The sequence below is a fragment of the Oxyura jamaicensis genome, chromosome 4 (genome assembly GCF_011077185.1).
Source record: "Oxyura jamaicensis isolate SHBP4307 breed ruddy duck chromosome 4, BPBGC_Ojam_1.0, whole genome shotgun sequence".
Lineage (NCBI taxonomy): Eukaryota > Metazoa > Chordata > Aves > Anseriformes > Anatidae > Oxyura > Oxyura jamaicensis.
The window spans coordinates 19,952,027-19,971,760 of record NC_048896.1 but is presented as its reverse complement, the minus strand read 5'-3'; the positions used below and the strand labels follow the sequence as shown (position 1 = coordinate 19,971,760).

Genomic DNA, 19,734 nt, shown 5'->3' with positions numbered 1-19,734 from the left:
TATATCAGCTGCCTAAGGAACAAGAAATTAGATTTTTCAAAAAAAAAAAAAAAAAGGAGAGGAAAAAGGAAGATCAGAGACACAGAAAATCAAGGTAAGGTAGAACAAATGGGAATAAGTAGACAAAACAGCTGGATATAATGAACCCAGAAGGATACAGAAAATTAAGAGCAGGAGTTATGAATACTGATGGACTTGTCCACCCTTTCGATTACTCAAACTATCAAATGAAAGTAGCAATTTTTTTTTTTACCTTAAAAAAAAAAAAAAAAAGGTATTTCAGCAGTGGTTAAGACTCTGAAATGAAGAGGAAAACATCCTCCCCAGAAATTAAAATAACTGTTTTTCAACTACGCTTAAAAACAATGAAACAAGTTAGACCTAGGGCAACATGGACAAGACATAACACAGTAGCACCTTAAATAAGAACTATACATTGACACAGACAAAGCTACAGGTCTAGTGAAAAGCACAAAGGACAGTTCCCATAGAATATGTGTAATTCAAACTTTTTATACAGTGGAGGCTAATTATACTAGCATTCTTAAGTTTAGCAATTTTTTTCATCCTAATTCTTGAGTGGAGAAATAAGGAATGCATTTTATGTCTGCATCCTTAAGGTATCAACTACAATTATAACATAAGACCTAGAAGACAAAGCTTTTAAAATACTCTGAAGTCCATGAATACCAGTACACACATTGTAGAGCTGATACAACAAAAGGAGGAATTACATTAATTAGACAAAGAACCAAAAGCCTAAAACGTACAGAAGTCCAGAACAAATCCCAAAGAACATGCTTGCACTTTTAGCATAAATGAAGTGCTATCAGAAGACAGACAAAGCCTTCCAAGAACAGATACTTGGATACCTGTATTTTTAAATATTTTTTGTCAAACAAATATATTTTCATAACAATAACTATGTTCTGTTTAAAGTTGTTTTCTTGGAAAAGAAGCTACTCACACACTAACCTTTTCAGTTTTCTCCTCCTCTTTTTCTTTTTCCTTCTCCTTTTCCTCAGTCTTTTCAGAGGATAAGACAACCATTGTAAGTTTTCTGACAATTTGCTTAGCTTCCACTATTTCTCGCTTGTGTTCTTCAATGATGGCATTATCCCCTGGAAGAAGCTAAGAAAACAGAACAAACATGATTTCTGAAAATAAAAAATTAGCTACTCCTGCTTTTCATCACCAGAGGCCCAAGTAGCACTTGTGCTCTTCCTCAATACTCATCAGATAAAACATTCCTTGGGAGATTTTTCTTGTTATCATAACCCCAGCAAGGAAGCATGCTATTAACAGACTTCTGAAACCAAAGACAGATGAAAAATAACATCGTTCACCTTCCTCACAACAACTGATGGCATAGGCTCTCCTTTTCCACCAACAACATAGAACTTTGGATTCCTTCTTCTCTCATTTCGGAAGGTTTAAAGAGTTACACCTTTCTCATTTAATAACACAAATAATCTATTAAGATTCACCAAGAAATACCTATAGCAGAATGAAAAGTAACAAATCACATCTTTAGGACCTAATGCCTGTTATGTACATGTCCATGTGCATAAATAAAAACAAAGAAGGTTCTTGCAGGACTGTGGGGCAGGGGAGCAAGGACATTCTTGATGTGAAGTGTAAGCCTGACAGCTGCTGTAGTACAGAAACTGCACGATATATACCACTTCATGCTCAGCACCTGTATGTTAATTATCTTCATGAAACTCCCCAGTCAAGTGAAATTAAGCCTGACTGAAAAGAGGAAAATGCCATGCCAAACACACAGTTAAAGATAAACACAGAGACTGGCAGAGAAAATTCTGGAATGAAAGCAGATTGCAAATGAGGCTGAGAATCAACGTGACTAAAGGTGATGACTACAAATAGATGTAGGGGCTGTTCCCACTGTAAGACTGGCAGAAAACACAAATACCTATACAGGATCCAGCTGAGATTGCACAGGCCTTCTTAATTCTGAATCGAGGCACTCATTTCGTAACCTCACCAACATTCCTTAACAAACTAGCATTACCATCACACATCCCTCCCTCCGTGCTGATTATCTGAGATACTCACTCCCACTCCTGCTCCACCTGACATATTTTTAGCCAAAAAATAATGAAGCCAGAGACAGTAATTGACAAGTCAGATTGTGAGTGATGCTATTAACTGCCACACAAATTAATAGAAGAACTACACTCCAAAATTTCCATAGCTGTAATTTGAGCTCATTTCCTTGATTTCAGTGGAAAACTTAAGAGCCTTGAAATATATGGATATTCTGAAATTAAAAATCGGTGCATAATGTAAAAATATTTTGATAACTGTAACATTCTGTTTACCATCTGTCAAATTAGTATGCTGGTTGGTTGACAGAGTGCCAGACTGGAGAGGATAAATCTCACAGATTAAATTTGAGTGTGCAACTTCATCTTGCTCTTACAGGCTAACAATCCAGAATTCTTATAGGTTAAATTACAGACTGATTAGTGAATATGTATATACGAGTTTTTTTTAAATATACTATTAAAAAAAGGTAAGCAGTTAATCATCCTATCACTTTTTAAAAAAATTTTCAAAAGTGAAAATATTCCAAGGGTCTAGTTCTTAAGCAAAGTTACTCAAGGCATTTAAAACCAAGCTATCACTTACCTCCCATCTCCTAACTCAAGCAGGAGGTTAAACAAACCTGGAGGATACTACACAGATAATTCAAAGAAGGCCTATCAGCTTTAATACTTCAGTGTGTGCTTGTTTGAATGTGACATTTCATATCCTTTAAATTTCCCAACACTTTGTAATGTACATACACAGGTACTACAAGGTATGTCATGAGTCTTAAGCCTTAGGAATAGGACAAGATATCTAGCACACTCTTTAAAAAAAATTATTTGTTTTGGCATTGGACCAAGTAGCACTGTCACTTACATGGACATAAAGATCTTCCAAATCTATCAGATTATGTTGCAACAAGACAGCAGCAACTCTGTATAAGGAAGGAGGCGTTTCACCACTTGGATCCTAAAGACAAGATTACAAATTAAAAAGGAAGGAAGAGACATGAAAACAAATGAAATTACTCGAAGCTCAGTTCATCACAGTTCTCCTTTCTGCCATGTCAGTTACCTGCTACTACTCCCAAGCCATACTGCCTTATGGCTAGACTTAATTAAATCTTACAATTTCTGAAAAATCTGATTGCTTTTATCTCCGCATCTTATGGTGCTTGTATGCAATTCTATACCATACTTCAATATTGAATATTCTTGAATATATCTATTCTTGAATATATTCTTGAATATATCTACGTGATACATTCTCTTAAATATTAACCACCTTGTAAACATGCTCTTTACTCCTGTGGACGAGTCTTTTGTTTATAAGGTACAGTTTCTTCGTTAATGCTAGTCGTTATATAACTATACACCTTCAAATGTAAGGTGTCATGATCAAGATTGCTGACCGTAACTCAAGACAGGCAGCTGAAAGCATTTTCCTCAAAAATACATTATAAAATTATATTCAAATCATGAAATTGCTTTTAAAACTCAAATTCTACAACTTATATTAATTTCCATGCTAAAAAAAATTACAGGTGTCTGTTATCACTGACTGCAGTTCATCAATTATGAAAATAATTAAGAAATACATTACCTGATAAAATTTGAATTTGAACCCAAGGATATGGCATAAAGTTTGTGGTTCACACATGTACATGTATGACTCTATCAGTGGTACAAAGAAATCATCATACTCAGGCCTGCACTCATAGACTTCTAGGATAATATCCAAAACTCTGTTGGGATCAAGGTTAAAACATCCTAGTGGAAAAGAACAGAGTAGAAAAGCTTAATATCACTACTTTTCATTTTCATTATGATACTAATCTACAAATGCATTAGTTTTTAAAGTTTAATCAAGGCAAAATTTTAATAGAAAATAATTACATACAATAAAATAATCTGGATCGCCTCTAAATACACCGACCATTTTGACTTGTATCTAGTACTAAACTAGACAAAGACATTCAACAGGACTTTAAATTCAGATTACATAGAAGTTGTAAGTTACCATCTTAAGGTCAACATTTAAAAAGTACAAAACAAATCTCACTAAGCCCATGGTGCCATTAGAAGGCACAGACTTCTTCCTCTCTCCTTGTGTTGCCACACATATTCATGCAGCTGCATAAATGAGCCATATAAACCCAAAGCATTATTTTACACCCTAACAAAGCATTCAAGTTTGCAGCTAAATCCTGACCCATCTGGTTACACTGTCATGACAATTCAGCATTGCTGCTAGCAATAGGGAGAACTGCTTGTTTATTTTAAGAGAGCAAAAGCAAGGACATATATCAACTCAAGCCAGTGTTGAAAAAGGATTTCTATCTCACCAAACTTTTTCTGCCACAAAATAAATACTATTATTTATATCAAAAGAATCCACACCTACACTATTTTCTTCTTTGTACCATGAGAGAAAATGTTATCCATGCACATTCACTACGCTGCTATGTGATTACATCAGTCTTTCTTTCCCCAAAAGCTATTTCCACTGTGTCAGGACCTCCTGCAAATCAGTACTTTAGAAAATTTGAAATTTTCTAAGAAGTCTATCTGCAAATCCTAAAATTCCAGAAGAGAGAAAAACGTTGTTATAAAACTCCTCCAAATGAATGTGTATTTTTTTACTGTAATAACCACCAAAAAACATATTATCTAGCTCTCTTCCAAACCAAGTAGTATTACTACAGGAATTGACAGTCTCAAGCAAAATTCTGTGATAGATGGAAAATTATCTTTATAAAATACTAGTACATCTTTTGGACCATGACTGCACTGGCACTGTAAAGAACAGGAAATGGTGCGAACATCAATATAAAACTCTGTACAAAAGTCTAAAATATGGAGAATTACAAACATTTCCTGTTTTGAATATATTTTGCAATTTTATTGCAACCCTATTACTACTAAGTTTAGATATATCAAAAAAAGTCACAAAATGAACTAGAAAAAGGAGAAACATTTACTATTCATGTCTCTTTATAAAGAACCAGTTGTTCAGCTCCTTCAAGATTAAAAGGATATTCATGCATTGAGTTCAGTACCTTAAAATAGCAAGAGACATTCCCAAAAATCAACTTTGCCAAAGAAACAGGAGTATCCATATTTCATAAATCCAATCGAAGATGGTCTGCCAATACGTTACTACCACACTACATGCCTGTATCATGTTATTTGATTCCCAGATGATCTCAAACAGCAGTCTAAGGTCACCCTCTTGAGTCGCAAGACCATTTAAGAAAATCAGTACCCATATTCCTCCAACAAATTCCTTACCTATTAAAGATTTGATATTTTCAAGGATTAAATCACTAGTGATATTTCCAGATAAGTCTTGTCCCAGCTCTGCAATCAGCTTTGCGTAACCTTCATTCTCTTCTCTTAACAAATTAAATTTTTGTTGTTTATAACTGCAAATAAACAGAATTTAAACACTATTGTTTTACACATGCACAGTGAAAGCTTATTCATGTTCTTATGAATATTATACTTGCTATACAAAATGTTAACTTTGAATATATTTTCAAGAACTTGCAGTTTATATCAGCTATTGCAAAAATGAGATAATGCAGTACAACAAGCATCTGCAAAGCAGCAAGCGTTCTCCAAATAAATCCATCTCTTCTTTTATTCCAAATGCAAACCATTTAAAAGCTAGATTATGTTAGCACTAACAATAAAGCTTGTTCTTACATGCAATGCTGAATAACTACTCAGCACCTTATCAGTCTGTGAGTAAGGACCTATTCTAGTTTTAAATGCTCTTTAATATGGAGAGTGAAGCATTGGATGCAAAGGCCAAAAAATACACTTTCACAAAAATCTATAGAGCATTTCCAAAATTAATATAACTGCATTTACTTATTTATGGGACCAAATATCTATGCTTAATTGATGTAACAGCAAAAATACTTGCTCATACTTAAATTTACATTTCTTACAAACAAACTGAAAGATTAAGTATTTAATCTGTATATATAGGATAACTGTAGCAAAGAAAAGGTCATAGCAATACGTTAAAACAGGTTTTAGCATTCACGTGCTTGAGAAATGTAAGAGGGCTAATGATGTTCTATTATTGTCAGTGAATTGTTATGCAATTAAACATTTTTCCTAAAGAAAAAACAGTATTTTATTACAAGAAACTTTTTTTTTAAGAAAACATTGTTACCAGGTTAATTAGTATTGCCCTTCCCCACCCACCCTCTAGAAAAACCATACCCCAAAACTTACAAAAGCTTTGTCTTTATTTTAACAGATTTCTGATTGAACTGTTGAGACTGCTTGATAAGTCCTAGTGATTCTAGTGTTTCTGGATCTAAACGCTCCTTTAGGACAGTATCAGATACAAGATACTAAAAAAAGACCAAAAATATATATCAGATTTGCCAGTTATGAACACCTAGAAACATGCATATCATATACCCTCATAGTAAGTTTGAAGCAGAATGCATTTAGAAGTGAATACAACTGAGAAACTATTTAACTAGAACTAGAATTTTACAAGGGTACATTTTATATACAGAACACCTTGAATAAACAAGCTGTAGAGTCTGATGGTGACAAAGTATACACTGCTTAACCTCTACAGATGTTATTTCAAGAACTGCATATTACAAAGCTTAAACCCACTCTCTCATACTCTGAGAGAAGCCTTATTTTCTTACACTGATTTTTCCTACAAGTCAAGCTTATTCCAGATGGCTAGGAATGCCACTTCAAAAGGCAAGAGTGGGTTGCATAAAGGAGAAATTAACAAAATATACTTCAGAAGTAAGATTTGTTTAACTGAGAGGAGGGGAAACTACTTCCTTAAAGGATTCAAACAACTAGACTAAATTACTCTACCCATAACGCATGTGATAAAGGTATGTAGAAAGAAGTACCAAGTCAGCTAACATACCTGAAAATGCAGGAAGAGGAAATGTTTAACCATTTCCTGCTTAATCAGTTAGTCTAGTAAGAGATCTGATTATCAACATTCTCCCAACACTTCTCTTATGTCAACACTTATATCAACACTTCTCCCAACACTAAAACAATGTATTTTATGATTTTTTTAAAAAATTCTCATTGAGGAAACAAGAAAAAAAAAATCAGCATACATGCTTTTAGGAACATTAAAAGTTCAAATTCACAACACTCCAGATCCACAAAACTCTGGATCAAAGTCAGTTGTGTTACATCTTATTCGTAAAACGTAGAGTTTGTTTCTGATGGCATGTATCGTATCTGCAAGTGCTCACTTCATCATTTCTTGTCTCCATGCTATATTCTTCCCCAGTCCAGAAAGTATTCATTAAACAAACAATGCAGCAGCCTTACTGCATGAGAAGTTTGTTTGGTCACAGAACTCCTGATCTCCCTAAATATTTTGCACTGCATTAAAAACAGGCAACTAAATGAACTGCTCACATACCATCAGCTTTGCATCGTACAATCTTGAGCTACATTAAACCTGTAGGTCCAAATGGCTGTAACATTAGAACTAAAACAATGTATTTTGAAAATGGGAAAGTAAATTTTTCATGCAGCTTGGGCTGCATCTAAACTCAAGGTCAGCAGCAAGAACAAAAGTTACCTATATATATATATTGTACTTTATTTTTCTATGATGGATAAAGCTAACCTAAGGAGACCTTCCTGACCAGACTAACAATATGGAAGATACAAATGAAAAGTTTCAATCCATCAGAAGGAACAGACTGACTACAATAGAGTATTATCAGCATTCAAACCGCTTAGCTTTCTGTTATGAACTGTAGTCAATAAGGAACAATACATACACAGTAATGTTCTCCTGAGATCAGCGGAGAAAATAACAAGCTCAGTGAGTTAATTCCTTTAAACAAGAACCCAAAGGTTGGTCTATCTGATGAAACAACAGGTCTACATAACCTATAGGCCATTGCCTATACTAGATTAAAAACGTTCAGCCTGAACCATCTTGTCAGCAATATAAAACAGATAAAAAAAAATACTTATTTGTGTATAATTGCTCAAGTTATGAAGACATTTTAACAGACTTCCTCAAAAAAACAAACTACAACAATGTAGTTTTAAGATTATCTATTTTTAATTAACAGATTTTGGCATATACTTTTACCAAAAGAATTTGTAAGTGCAACTGAACTTACCAAACAGGCTAATACCAGTTGAGTAAAATTATCCCTCTTACTTTTTTCTTCTAAACAGCTTGTTTCAATATCTAAAAGAAAGGAAAAGGGGAAAAAAACACATGTTATTTGTGGAAATTTGCCTCTGTCACCTTCATGGAATTTAGAAGTTTCTTCTATTCTTAACTATTGTGATAAATGCTCACGGCAATACAATGCAAAGTAGCTTGTTTTTAGCACACTAGCTGCCTGTAACATTGCAGGTACTCATTCACCTTGAGATCCACATAATATTTCAATGACAAAACTCACACATGCACAAATCTCACAAAAAGAGGTAGAACAGAAACCAGAGGAATGTCAATCATAATTCTTTTCCCTTTCTTTGTTGGAATGAGGTTTACGGTAAACATTAAGAATGAATAATAAGCAGGAAAGAATAGAAATACAAATTGCTGAAGAGAACTGGGTGACCCTAGCCTTAATGTCACATTGTTCTAGTCTCTTCTCCCTTGTCTTCAGATTAACTGCTGTTTATTGCCCAGTCTGCAGTCTTCTACTAGCTGTAATTCTGTATTTCCATTCTTTTTGTATTGTCAATGACTGAATGCAATTCAGAAATTCATTCCTGTGGGAAGAAAGGCCATAAAACAAAGGAAGCATGCCTGTCTAAAGTAGCTAAAAAAAAAAAAAAGAAAAAAAAAATTTCATTACAGGAAGCAAGGAGCTGCAAAAGGAGTGGAAAACAAAAGGCAGACATAACCAAAAATAAATATGTACAGACACGAGCACAAAAATACACAGAAAAACTAGACCTACAAAGTGACAACACCAAAAATCAGAGAAAAAGACCCCCAAACAGACTAGAAAAACAATGATGTAGCAGGGTGGCATCAGAAGGAACAGACATGCCAAATCAGTCTGGACCCCTGCACCCAAGCATCTCAGCCATGAAGAATCTGAAGAAAAAAAATAGTCTAAGGAATACAGATTAGAGGATAAAAACAAGAACCAAAATTCTTATATATTGAGACATAGTAACTGAGGGAAGGCTACATTGAAGGGGGGAAAAAAGGATCCTGGTATCAGCAGACACAGTTTAGAGGGGAAAAAGTGTTAGAGGAAACTCATGGAAAAATAAGCAAAAAAATATATCAAATTTCATTTGTCCCCAGAAGAAACCTAGCTCCCAGTCATATTATTTATCTGCTGTCTTCTGCTAGTAAGTCTAGTAAATGCAGGGCAGCTGTCTACATAATTTGGGGGAGGGGGCAGGAAGCAGATACACACTATTTTCAGTTATTCAAACACTTCAAGGAGCAACCTGAGTAAGTTTTCTAACCCAGCTCAAAAGCAAAGGATGTAAGTACAATACCGCACTATTAAAATTATTACAAAAGAAAAAAAAAGATACAGATACAGAGTGAAACATTATCAATGAAATAGTCAAAATATATCAGTTCAATATTACAGAACTGAGGCTGCACATACAAATTTAATTGGCTGTGAACAGACATGTAGTCTCAGCACAAAGGATCCTAGACACCTTCATACCAGGGCCTGTGATGAAGAGACTGACAGGAAATGTGTTGAAAAGAACAAAAAGGCATAGAACAAGAAATTAAAAGTATGATCTGAAAAAAAGCATTCAGGATTAAAATTCTAAAAACGTACCAGAAACAGCTTTGGATCAGCATTATACAACACAAAAATCAGTTATTACCAGAACAAGAGACATACATCTTTAAAGCCTTCCAAGTTTGCAGATAACCTGGCAAGCAATTCTAGTTGCCTTTAGGTTTCTGGACAACTACTACAAGCTCCATTTCACTAATGATGACAGTGCAGATAGAAATATTTACAGAATGCGTTCTGAGAACAGAAAATTATGCACCGATTTATTTAAAATACTGATAAGAACGATAACTACATTAAGTCACTGATTCCATTAGCTATCATCCAATGTTCTTCCAAGCTATCTACTTTAACTTTTCTTGACAGATCATTTTCCACTGCCTTTAATAGGTAAACATATAGGAACTGTAACAGAACAAAGCAGAAAAGACATTAAGAACTTTGATGCAGATACACCAAGAAAGAATCAAACGTTTTGTAAAGGGAAGTAATGCTTTACAGATCTAACGAGTATTCCTGAAGAAGTGAACAACTAAATGCACAAAACATGTATTTCTCCAAATCTATCACAATGCTGAAAAGGAAGGGAACACAACTCACCTAATATGCAGAATACATCAGCTAAGATGGAAGGCATGTCTTCCCGAAATTCCTAACAAGGAAAAAGAACATACAGAGTAAATACAGAAACTCCAGCAACTACACTTAAATAAAAAATAAATTATTCTGTTACATAAAAGAAAACAGTGGCTCTAGAGGAGGCATCCTACTGTTGAGTACCTTTCTGCTTAATATGGAAGGGTAATTGATTCATAGCATTAAACCTGGCATCAAAACAGTAACGGGTTTTATTTTTTCTTAAATTATAAAGTTAGTTAACCCCTATCACAGGCCTGCACTCATGCAGGAATAACTAATTGGGAGAACAAGTTCTTAGGTATATTTGCCCTGTCAAAGCCTCTATATTAAGCAAAAACCCTCAAAAATTTCACAGCGAGATACAGATAAATCAGAATCAGCTTTTAATTAAAAGAAAAAAAAGTTACATGACACAACACTAAAGCTTCTCTAGAAAAGCTGTTTTTCCTTCCTGTAATTTCCAGTATCCTTCCACAATAAATACAACAAATGCAGAAGATGAAAGGATTAGTATTCTAGATATATGAAACGAACTTTAAAAATTACATTTAAAAGTATATTTACAGTAAATATCTGTATGTATATTATATGCAACATATAGAGATGCATCAATAATAAAAAACAGTAGCATCAAATAGGAGCATTATTTTAACAGTGGTCGTGGGACTTGGACATCTCAATAGTAAACTGGTAAACAAGAAACAAATTACAAAAACCAGTAGGTGGCATCACTGCCATGCTGCATAAGTTATATCTATTTTTAGCATTTATGAAAAACTTCAGTCTTCATATGCCCTTAAAAAATTTGTTTGTTTATGCTAAAATGAACAGAACTACTCTTCACCACAAGAAGTAGGGAATAAACAGAAACCCTGACAGCCTACACACACTTCAAGCACCCAGAAATGAAGAAAAAGGACTTGACAAGGACAATTTTTTAGATATGGAAAAACAAGTTTCTCAAACATCATCCTGCTTGATTTTCATTCTGACTTTTTAAACAGACTAAATATTTAGTAAGTCTACAATTAAAACAAATATAAACTTACTATAACATCACCAAGAACATTAGAGGCTTGATCATGCTTTAGGTTTCCTCTGACAACATGACATGCAAGCTCATACAAAACCTGTTGGATATCTGTTAAAAGAAAACAGATGATTAAAGAATGCATTAGGTAATCCTTGGTCTAACTTTCAAAACCATGTGTACAAGAATGCTGTAGTCTTCAGACACTTGACAGGTAAAGAGGACATGCTTCCCTTCATGAAGAGAAGGATTATTTTACTGACGCTGACAGATTAAATCTGAGCATCAATGTTTAAGACTTTGCATAAGCAGGCAGTAAGAGATGATCTACTTTCCTGAGAGTTTACAAAAAAACAGTAAAATGGGATGAAAAACTACAGTCCTGAGCATGGTAAACTTATAAAAGATTGTTCTTTAATAAATAGCAATGTTGATCTACTTTTTAACATATAAAAAAATACTTTCAATTTGCAATTGTACCACATTTTCCTCAATAGATAGTATTTTCATTGATAGTCATAAGATTTCAATAGATAGTCATAATCATTGAAGTCATTAGTATTTTAAATGATCATAATCATTTAAACCAACTAATTAATAACTCGGGTCATTTCACTAAATACAGATGATAATAAAAAGAGATGTGTTACTTTTACTTGTAACAATGCTTTTGGCAAAGAACACTAGTTGCACAAGACCTGAATATAGCGGGATTGGTTCCTGCATCAGTTCTATGTAAAACACCCTTACCACTTTGAATGCCAATTTAAAAGCACAGCTTAGGGCAGTACCAAAATTTAAAGATTTACAATGAACCCAAAGCAGCCATAATCATGGCCTTAGTCACGTCTCTGCAAGTGGCTTCCCATAGTGGGGAGAATTTGTTATGCAGGTACACTGCCAACCCTGACCTGGCCTGACAGGCCTGTGGTATACTGGACTTCAACAGATGCCTTTCTGGAACTAAAAGGCAGAAGTGCAAGTGTCAGTGTATTCTTCTCAACCGGATCCTGGTCACGTGGACTCAAGTTCTCAGCAGTCAGCAACTCAGTACCTCATTCAAGTACCTCACTGTTTTTCTCTGCCCATCACCAGAAGGATTTCAACCCTTTCTACTGTCTTATTAATTTCTTCAAAATAGCTACTGTGTGTATCTAGTCATCCCCACTGGATCTCTTAGATTCTGACAGCAAAATCAAGAAAAAAGAACAAATATAAGAATTGCCAACCTTGGTCTAGAATAATGAACATCTGGTGGCCATTCTTACCAGCTTTGGGAATAGCTGATTTTCTTTGCTAAACAAATTGTTCTTTCTTAATGTTACTTGTAAACCAAAACATTTCAATATCAGTTATCTTCTCGACTATTACTATCACCTATGACTATTTTAGCAAGAGCTCAAATCACTACCTAAACAGCACAGCAACTTTTGCTGTCTTAGCAATATGGAAGCTTTTCTCCCAGTAGATTCTGCAGAGCAAATCACAATGTAGTTTTTCTTTAAAGAGAGTTTCAAAGACTTCCTGAAGTGAGAATTTAAAACTTGAAGACAACAGTGCTTTTCATTAACAAAGGGGATAGCGTCTATAACATGGGTATTGTAAAAATTACTTTCTGCAGTCTACAATTGCACTTGCAGGTATCAGTACTTACATAACTTGCTTTTAGAACAAAATCTAGTGGTATATTGAGTTTGCAAAATGGAATTATACTTTCTACAGCTTAAACCAAATACTAGCTGACCTTAACACTGGTTACTACGGTCCAAGTAACCTCTCATCAGGCCATCTGAAAGCAAACCTAGATGTGGATGTTTGCATTGCCTTGCTACCTGTAGGATTCTCCTTTAGCATGAGTTATCAATGTATATGAACATTCGAAGCAGATACATACATGGGTATCATAATCAACTGTTTCCAGGCTTTCTTTTCATTTATTTTGAAGAAAAAAAAACACACAGCTTACCTCTGAAACCGACATTATCATGGCTTTTGTTTTCACTGAGAGTGCGACACAGTTGCAAACTACAGTAAAAGAAAACATGAAAAATACAGATATTAGGATATTAGCATTGAATAACCAGCATATGTTTCAGGACTCTTGTTCTGGCTAAAGTAATTTTAACTCTGGCAGTTTAAATACCTGACTACATTTTAGTTTTCATAAACATTTATTAAGAGGAGTTACACAGCAAAGAAAGACAAGACTTTAATATATCAAACACAGAATAGGGCCTTTATACTTAAAATAACATGCTTCCTAACATTACATGTGCTTACACATAGGAAAGTCAGAAAACTAGGCAGTATTAGTAAACCTAAGGGGCCATAGAAGTGCTAGCACTAACCTACTGTTAGACAATGAGGAAATGCTCATTTACTTCTATGACTTGCCGTCACTTCCAATCTCTGGCCTGCAAAATTTTTAACGTTAAACCACATGCATGTCTTCCAAATGCAATCTTAGCAAGGCTGAGACAGAATTATACCTCTAAGTGCAAATTCTCATCACTAAGAGAAGCCACCATAGGCTGCAAAGACCTGTTGTGATGTTTTCTTGGCTATCTTTGAGGTCTCCCTCAAAAATACCAGCCGTACGTAAAAATTACACTAAGTACCACACCAGCCTGCAATAAAACAATAGTCCTTTGCATTATAAAATAAATGCTTAAATAGCAGCAGGCTTCACTACACTGAAGGCTTAGAAACAGACGTACAACCCAAGCTGCTGAGGATTTTCTCTCTTCCGTTTTCACTACAGGATGAGGCTTCAAAAACCAATTTCACATTTAAAAGCAACAGCACTCAAAAGAGGTAGCAGTTTACTACCTACCGCATTACAGACATTAAGGGAAATCCTAAGAATTTCCTTCACATTTGCAAATATTGAATCAAGCTTCATATTTTTCATCATAAGTGTTTCACATGCAGAAACAGAAGACAGTATCAGAGCTAGTGTTCCTATGTAAGATGCTAAGTCTACAGTTTGCTGTGTGAGTGATTTCTTAAGCAACATTATCTAATAAAGCAGGTATGTACAATTATTATAGAGGCTTATCATGGAAAAATAAATTGTAAAGGATTCTGTAGCAATCCATCATCCATTCTACTTGCATCCTGTACAGATTATTACCTCTCTAGCAGGAATAAACAGCTGTTCCAGGAATTAAAGGACAATATTTAGCAACTATAAGGTAAATGCACCTTTTAAAAACAACTGGAAAATGGGCAGTTTTATGTAGAGGTGTAATGTAATCAGCAGAAACATGCAAGCTCAGCAAAAGTGAGGGTATGGCTAAGATGTTCTTAATGCTATTGAACAAAATGCAATATGTTTTGAAATAACCTTAATAGACACAGCAAAAAAAGAGGACTGTAAATGTATTTTATTCTTTATGAATGGTAAATGCACTTCTCATTTTTCAAGTGCGGATGGATTTTCCCAGCTGTTCTTGGAGACTATTAATTTAAGTCAGATTTTTCTACATCTTAATTACTACTCCTCCATGAAGAAGTTACCCTGCTCTCATTTCTAAGCTCTGTATGCAAATAACAGGAAAGTAAAACCACTGATTCTACAAAATTATCTACCAAGATGCACATCATGACCCCTATGACTTAAGACGATACCATCACATAAGTTACAGTAGCAACAGCCCTGACTGTTTGGACTGAAGAGTTCACTCAAGTATACGTTAATACAAAATACAAATTGTAACCCTCTTCCAATCCCATTTCCAGCAATACCAAGATACTAGTATATAAACTTCATAATAATACAGGACCTGTTTGGTTTGATCAATGTAACAAGTCATACTAAAGATCAGCCTGTAAAGCAATCTGCTTTCCATTTTTAATTACATTTGAAAAAATAACTTTAAAAATTGGGAGATGGGGATAATTAATTTCCTTAGGTCTACATGTTAGCTTTGGTGGTATAAAAGAATGCTCTGGTATTCATATTTGGATATAAATTAATATTTGTGCTTATATTCTCCCAAACAGGTAGACAACCTCTAAAGGGGGATGACCTTCCCTGAAGGCGCTGGCAGGCAGTGCAGCTCTTTTATAGCTCGCTGGGGAGAAACAAGAGCACACGTTTGCTGCTCCTTCATCCCTTTCTGTTCTTGGCCACACAGTTCTAGCTCTCATTTCAATTAGAACAGTTAACTCAACTGACAAACCTGGTGGAAAACTAGTGAAGAAATAAGTTGTCTGCCACTTCACAAGCTGAATCAGCTCACCAAGAAGTCAGATAAACACCAGAGTGAATGATGCAGTGAGGAATGAAGATCAGGCAGATGCCCTCCCATCCAGCACCAAACCATGGCATCTAGTCTTAGCCAAGTGCCTAAGTTAAAATCAGAACATTTGTCTTTCCAGTAGAATAAAACCCATCAATATTAGCATATTAACTAACTCAGGCAAAAAAAAAAAAAAAGCCACTTCAATATTTTCCCACCTAATGGAAACTCATTAGTTCGTTTTCAGTTCAATATCCCAAACATTAAAAGCTCCCTTGAAACTTTTATTATTCTAATCTTGGAGCTCATTTCTGCATGTTTAGGACACAGAACTTCTACCACAACCTAAATTCCTTTTGAATATCAAGTTACATAATCAATTTGAAATGCAATAGATAACAGGATAACCTGAAAAGTAAACATTAAAAAAAAAAAATCACTTCTGAAAAATCAGTCTCAAAAGTAAATTTGTTTTGGATTAAGATGGGGTAGATTTGTTTAAACAGGAACCGTGAAGCTGTGTCCATCACCTATAGAACAAGTTGGCATAGCAGAGCCAGAAACCCAACCTAAGCCTCCCAACTCACACACAACATCCTATATACTCAGTTACACTCCCACGCGTGGTCTATGGCAGTAATTATCATAAAGCACATGTGCCTGCAAATATGGAAGTACATGCACAACTTAACTGAAGTGTGTAGTTCTTTTGTTGTGCACAATCAATTGCATTTTGCAGTCAAAATGGCACAACTACAACCAAGGTCTGTGTTCCTGACTCTCAGCCCTTTAATTGTTCCTCACGCTACGACATTCCTCATGCAAGTGAAGTAACACACCAGGAGTGCCTCAAAGACATCTCCACGTTTCATGTTGGCAGAATGTTGAGGTTCTTCAGTTTATCTCGCAACTTAACATACTACAGAAACTGAGAGCTCAGCAGTGTACTTGGCTGGACTTCTCCTTTGAAGGGTCCTCAATGCACTTGATCCATCACAAAAAACAAGTAAATATATCCCTGTAACACTAAGTGCTTGCCATTGCATGTGCATTATCAATGGCCTACAGTCATAGATGAGCACCTTGTCTTGGAAGCCACAGGAGAAAATTATGTAATTTAAATACAAAAGGACAGTAGATGGGTACACAGGTGTAGAAGGAGTCTAGACTGATGAGCATAATAAAGCAGTCACACAGATGCCAACTCAATCTCTCTTTTGTGATAGCAAAACAAACATACATAATTTAATAAAGTGTATTTAGACAGAGAAGGGTCTGAAAAAAGATACAAGATGACCACATCCTGACCAATTTTTCATTTTGGTAACAAAGAATGCTTGAACCTAGCACATGATCTGCATTCATGTATCTGTATTAGATATTATTACACATTGGTAGCTGGGTTAATTAAATTGAAAGCATGTACAGCTTTGAAAAAAGAATCAGAACAAATTTTACAAAGTGAATGGTCACTTCTACTTCGGCTCCAGAACACTGCCTTATTAAATGGTTCATTTTAGAAAGAGCACATTTTTATTTTCCTCCAGTAAAACAGGAGATTAAAAGCTTTGGAAAAAGAAAGGCTAAGTTAAACATTAAGAAGTGCTCTCAGAAAAACTTAGTTTAATAAAAAGTTGTCTAGAATATTGGCTACAGATACATTATTTTGCTTCCAGAAAATACTTCCATGTATATTCCACATTTATAAAGCTAACACTGTAAAAATTGACAGCCCTTATCCAAGCCATCGTATTTCCTTTAAAATGGACGGTTTCTTTTGCAAACTACTGATAAAATCACATCTGGAACTGCATTTAAGCAGTATTTGGAATAAATTTGGAAAAATGCCACAAACACAGGAATGTAGCCTATTTTATTGGCCCACAGCAGGTTTTCGTTTTCTTCTTAGTCATGTGTACAGAGTACCGCTGGAGGGGAAATGAAAGGTGTTAGCATGGCCAAAAGTTCCTTCCACTGTTGAAGTTCTGAGAATTCCATTTGAATGGTGCAACTGTCATTACCAGATCAACTATAAAATTTGTCCTCATGCAATTTTCATACAATCTCCGTGTCCATAACAGCAAAGTTACAAAAATCATCATCATATTTTAAATACATAGAGCAAAATATGACTTAACTATTACAGAAGGAAACTAGCAAGTTAATTTCACAAAACACCACCATACAAAACCAGAGTCTCTTTTATTATAGCCACTTGGGCATTTTTAAGAGACATATCCATTTATACATTTCATTATGTTATTCATACAGAAATTCACTCAAGTTCAATAAAAAAGGCTCTACTTGTTGCCTAAATATTGTTCAGCTATTGCCATAAAAGGTCAGAGTTTTAAGAGAGAGACTGAAAGGGTATCAACATGAACTTCACCGTCATTTGGGGGCTCTTGAACATGTAAGTTATTGTTGTCAGAAATCCAGGTATTGAACAGACTTTTGTTCACTTTGCATCATTCATATCAAAACATATTAAAGTGACATGACAACACAATAACTGTTCTAGTACAATTCAAACACAACAATGGCTACAGAGGGGCATCCCTTCACCACAAAATGGAGGGTCTGGGAAAAAAAGAGTATTGTGCAGAGAGCCTCTATGTTGTTTATTCCCTACACCACTACCTCTTTCTTCACGCATAGGGAAGATCATTACCCTAGATGCACAACCTTCTAAAATAGATGAACAAAAGAAAAAATAACATAAGGAGTGAATATCAGAAAGTATATCTCATGTAGCAATTGTGATAAATGATGGAACTAAGAGCAAAAGCAAATAGAAAAATTAAAAAAAAAAAAAATGAGCATTTAAAGCTATGCGGTTGGTAAATAGGGCAGGCTTGTCCAAGGTAACATAGTAACAAGAAATTGACGAAGTGGTGAACAACCCCCTGACCAGCAGTGCTCCTGGAACACAGCAAGCAGCACGGCTAGCGAACCTGCCGAGCAGCGATTGCTCAAGGCAGGCAGAGGGAAAGCCCTGAAAAGGAAGCCCCTAGCGCACCCTGATCGCTCTGGGAAGCCGCAGCCAGACCCTCTGGCACCCAGGCGTTACCTCGCAGGATAACTGGGGCCGGCCAACCGACCCCACCTAGAGCGAGACACAGAACGCAGCGCCGGCCACCTGCCAACGGACAGAAAAACGGAACGGGGGCCGAGGCCCGGGCCCGAAAGGCCGTAGCGGTGACACCGCTCCCGGATGAAGGGGGGGGAGGCGGCAGCCGCTAACTCGGCCCAGGGCAGGAAGAGTGCGCTCGGGCAACGGGAGGGCCAGGCCCGGCCGGCGGGGACGAGCTTCGGCGAGGCCCGGCAGCGAGCGGCGGAGCCGGGCCCATGGGGGCGGCGGCTGGGCCCTCCGGCCCCGAGAAGTCCGCAGCGCCGCTCGCAGCCGCGCTCAGGCCCGGGCCCCCCTCCTTTCTCCCCCCTGCCCCCCCCCCCCCCCCCCCAGGCCCGCGGCCCCGCACTCACAACTCGTTCTTGCCCGCCTTCTCCCAGTTCTTTATCCACTCGGCGGGGATCGCGGCCGCCATCTTCCCCGTGTGGCGCCGAGAGCCCGGATGGGGGAGCGGCGTCCGCGGGTCAGAGGGGACGCGGCAGGCCGCGGGGCACGACGGGAGCCGCCCGAGCCGTGCCCGGAGAGACCAGGACGCATACGCGGTTGCTAGGCCGCGCCCTAAACTGGTGGCCCCGCCCCCTACGGGTGTGGCCCCGCCCCCTACTGGTGTGGCCCCGCCCCCGAGCGCACGGCCTGCAGGTTGCAGCCGGCCCCTCCCGCCCGCGAATGTGGGTGCTGCCTAGTGGCCCCCGGCCCTAAAGGGGCTCGGTAGGAGTAGGGGTGGGCCCCTCGCTAATGCTGTGGAACTTAACGCAGGCCATGGTCTTCTAGAGACGGAGCTGAGGGGTCGTGTGGAGATGGCTTGTTAAAAGCGTTAAATGCACGTGAAACGTGATTAGTGGTCTGTGTGTCACTCATCAGAAAAATAATAAAA

At 36.8% G+C, this 19,734-nt stretch overlaps 1 protein-coding gene across 4 annotated transcripts in view; it reads right to left on the bottom strand.

The window, feature by feature from the left end:
* The window catches only part of THOC2 (THO complex 2), a 53,566-nt gene extending 34,188 nt beyond the window's left edge, over positions 1-19,378 (bottom strand). For 3 of the 4 annotated variants that reach the window (XR_004750144.1, XR_004750146.1, XR_004750145.1), the window contains exons 1-10: positions 19,214-19,378; positions 13,453-13,511; positions 11,506-11,597; positions 10,418-10,469; positions 8,204-8,274; positions 6,300-6,421; positions 5,343-5,476; positions 3,655-3,821; positions 2,929-3,021; positions 976-1,131 (exon numbers count right to left, since the gene is read on the bottom strand). Coding sequence is in view for 1 of the 4 variants with exons in the window: in XM_035323790.1 (XP_035179681.1) it covers positions 976-1,131; positions 2,929-3,021; positions 3,655-3,821; positions 5,343-5,476; positions 6,300-6,421; positions 8,204-8,274; positions 10,418-10,469; positions 11,506-11,597; positions 13,453-13,511; positions 19,214-19,275 (1,008 nt within the window). In the remaining 3 variants the exon portion in view is untranslated. The remainder of the gene's footprint in view (positions 1-975; positions 1,132-2,928; positions 3,022-3,654; positions 3,822-5,342; positions 5,477-6,299; positions 6,422-8,203; positions 8,275-10,417; positions 10,470-11,505; positions 11,598-13,452; positions 13,512-19,213) is intronic. The other variant, XM_035323790.1, reaches the window with a different exon arrangement.
* Between the last annotated feature and the right edge of the window lie 356 nt (positions 19,379-19,734).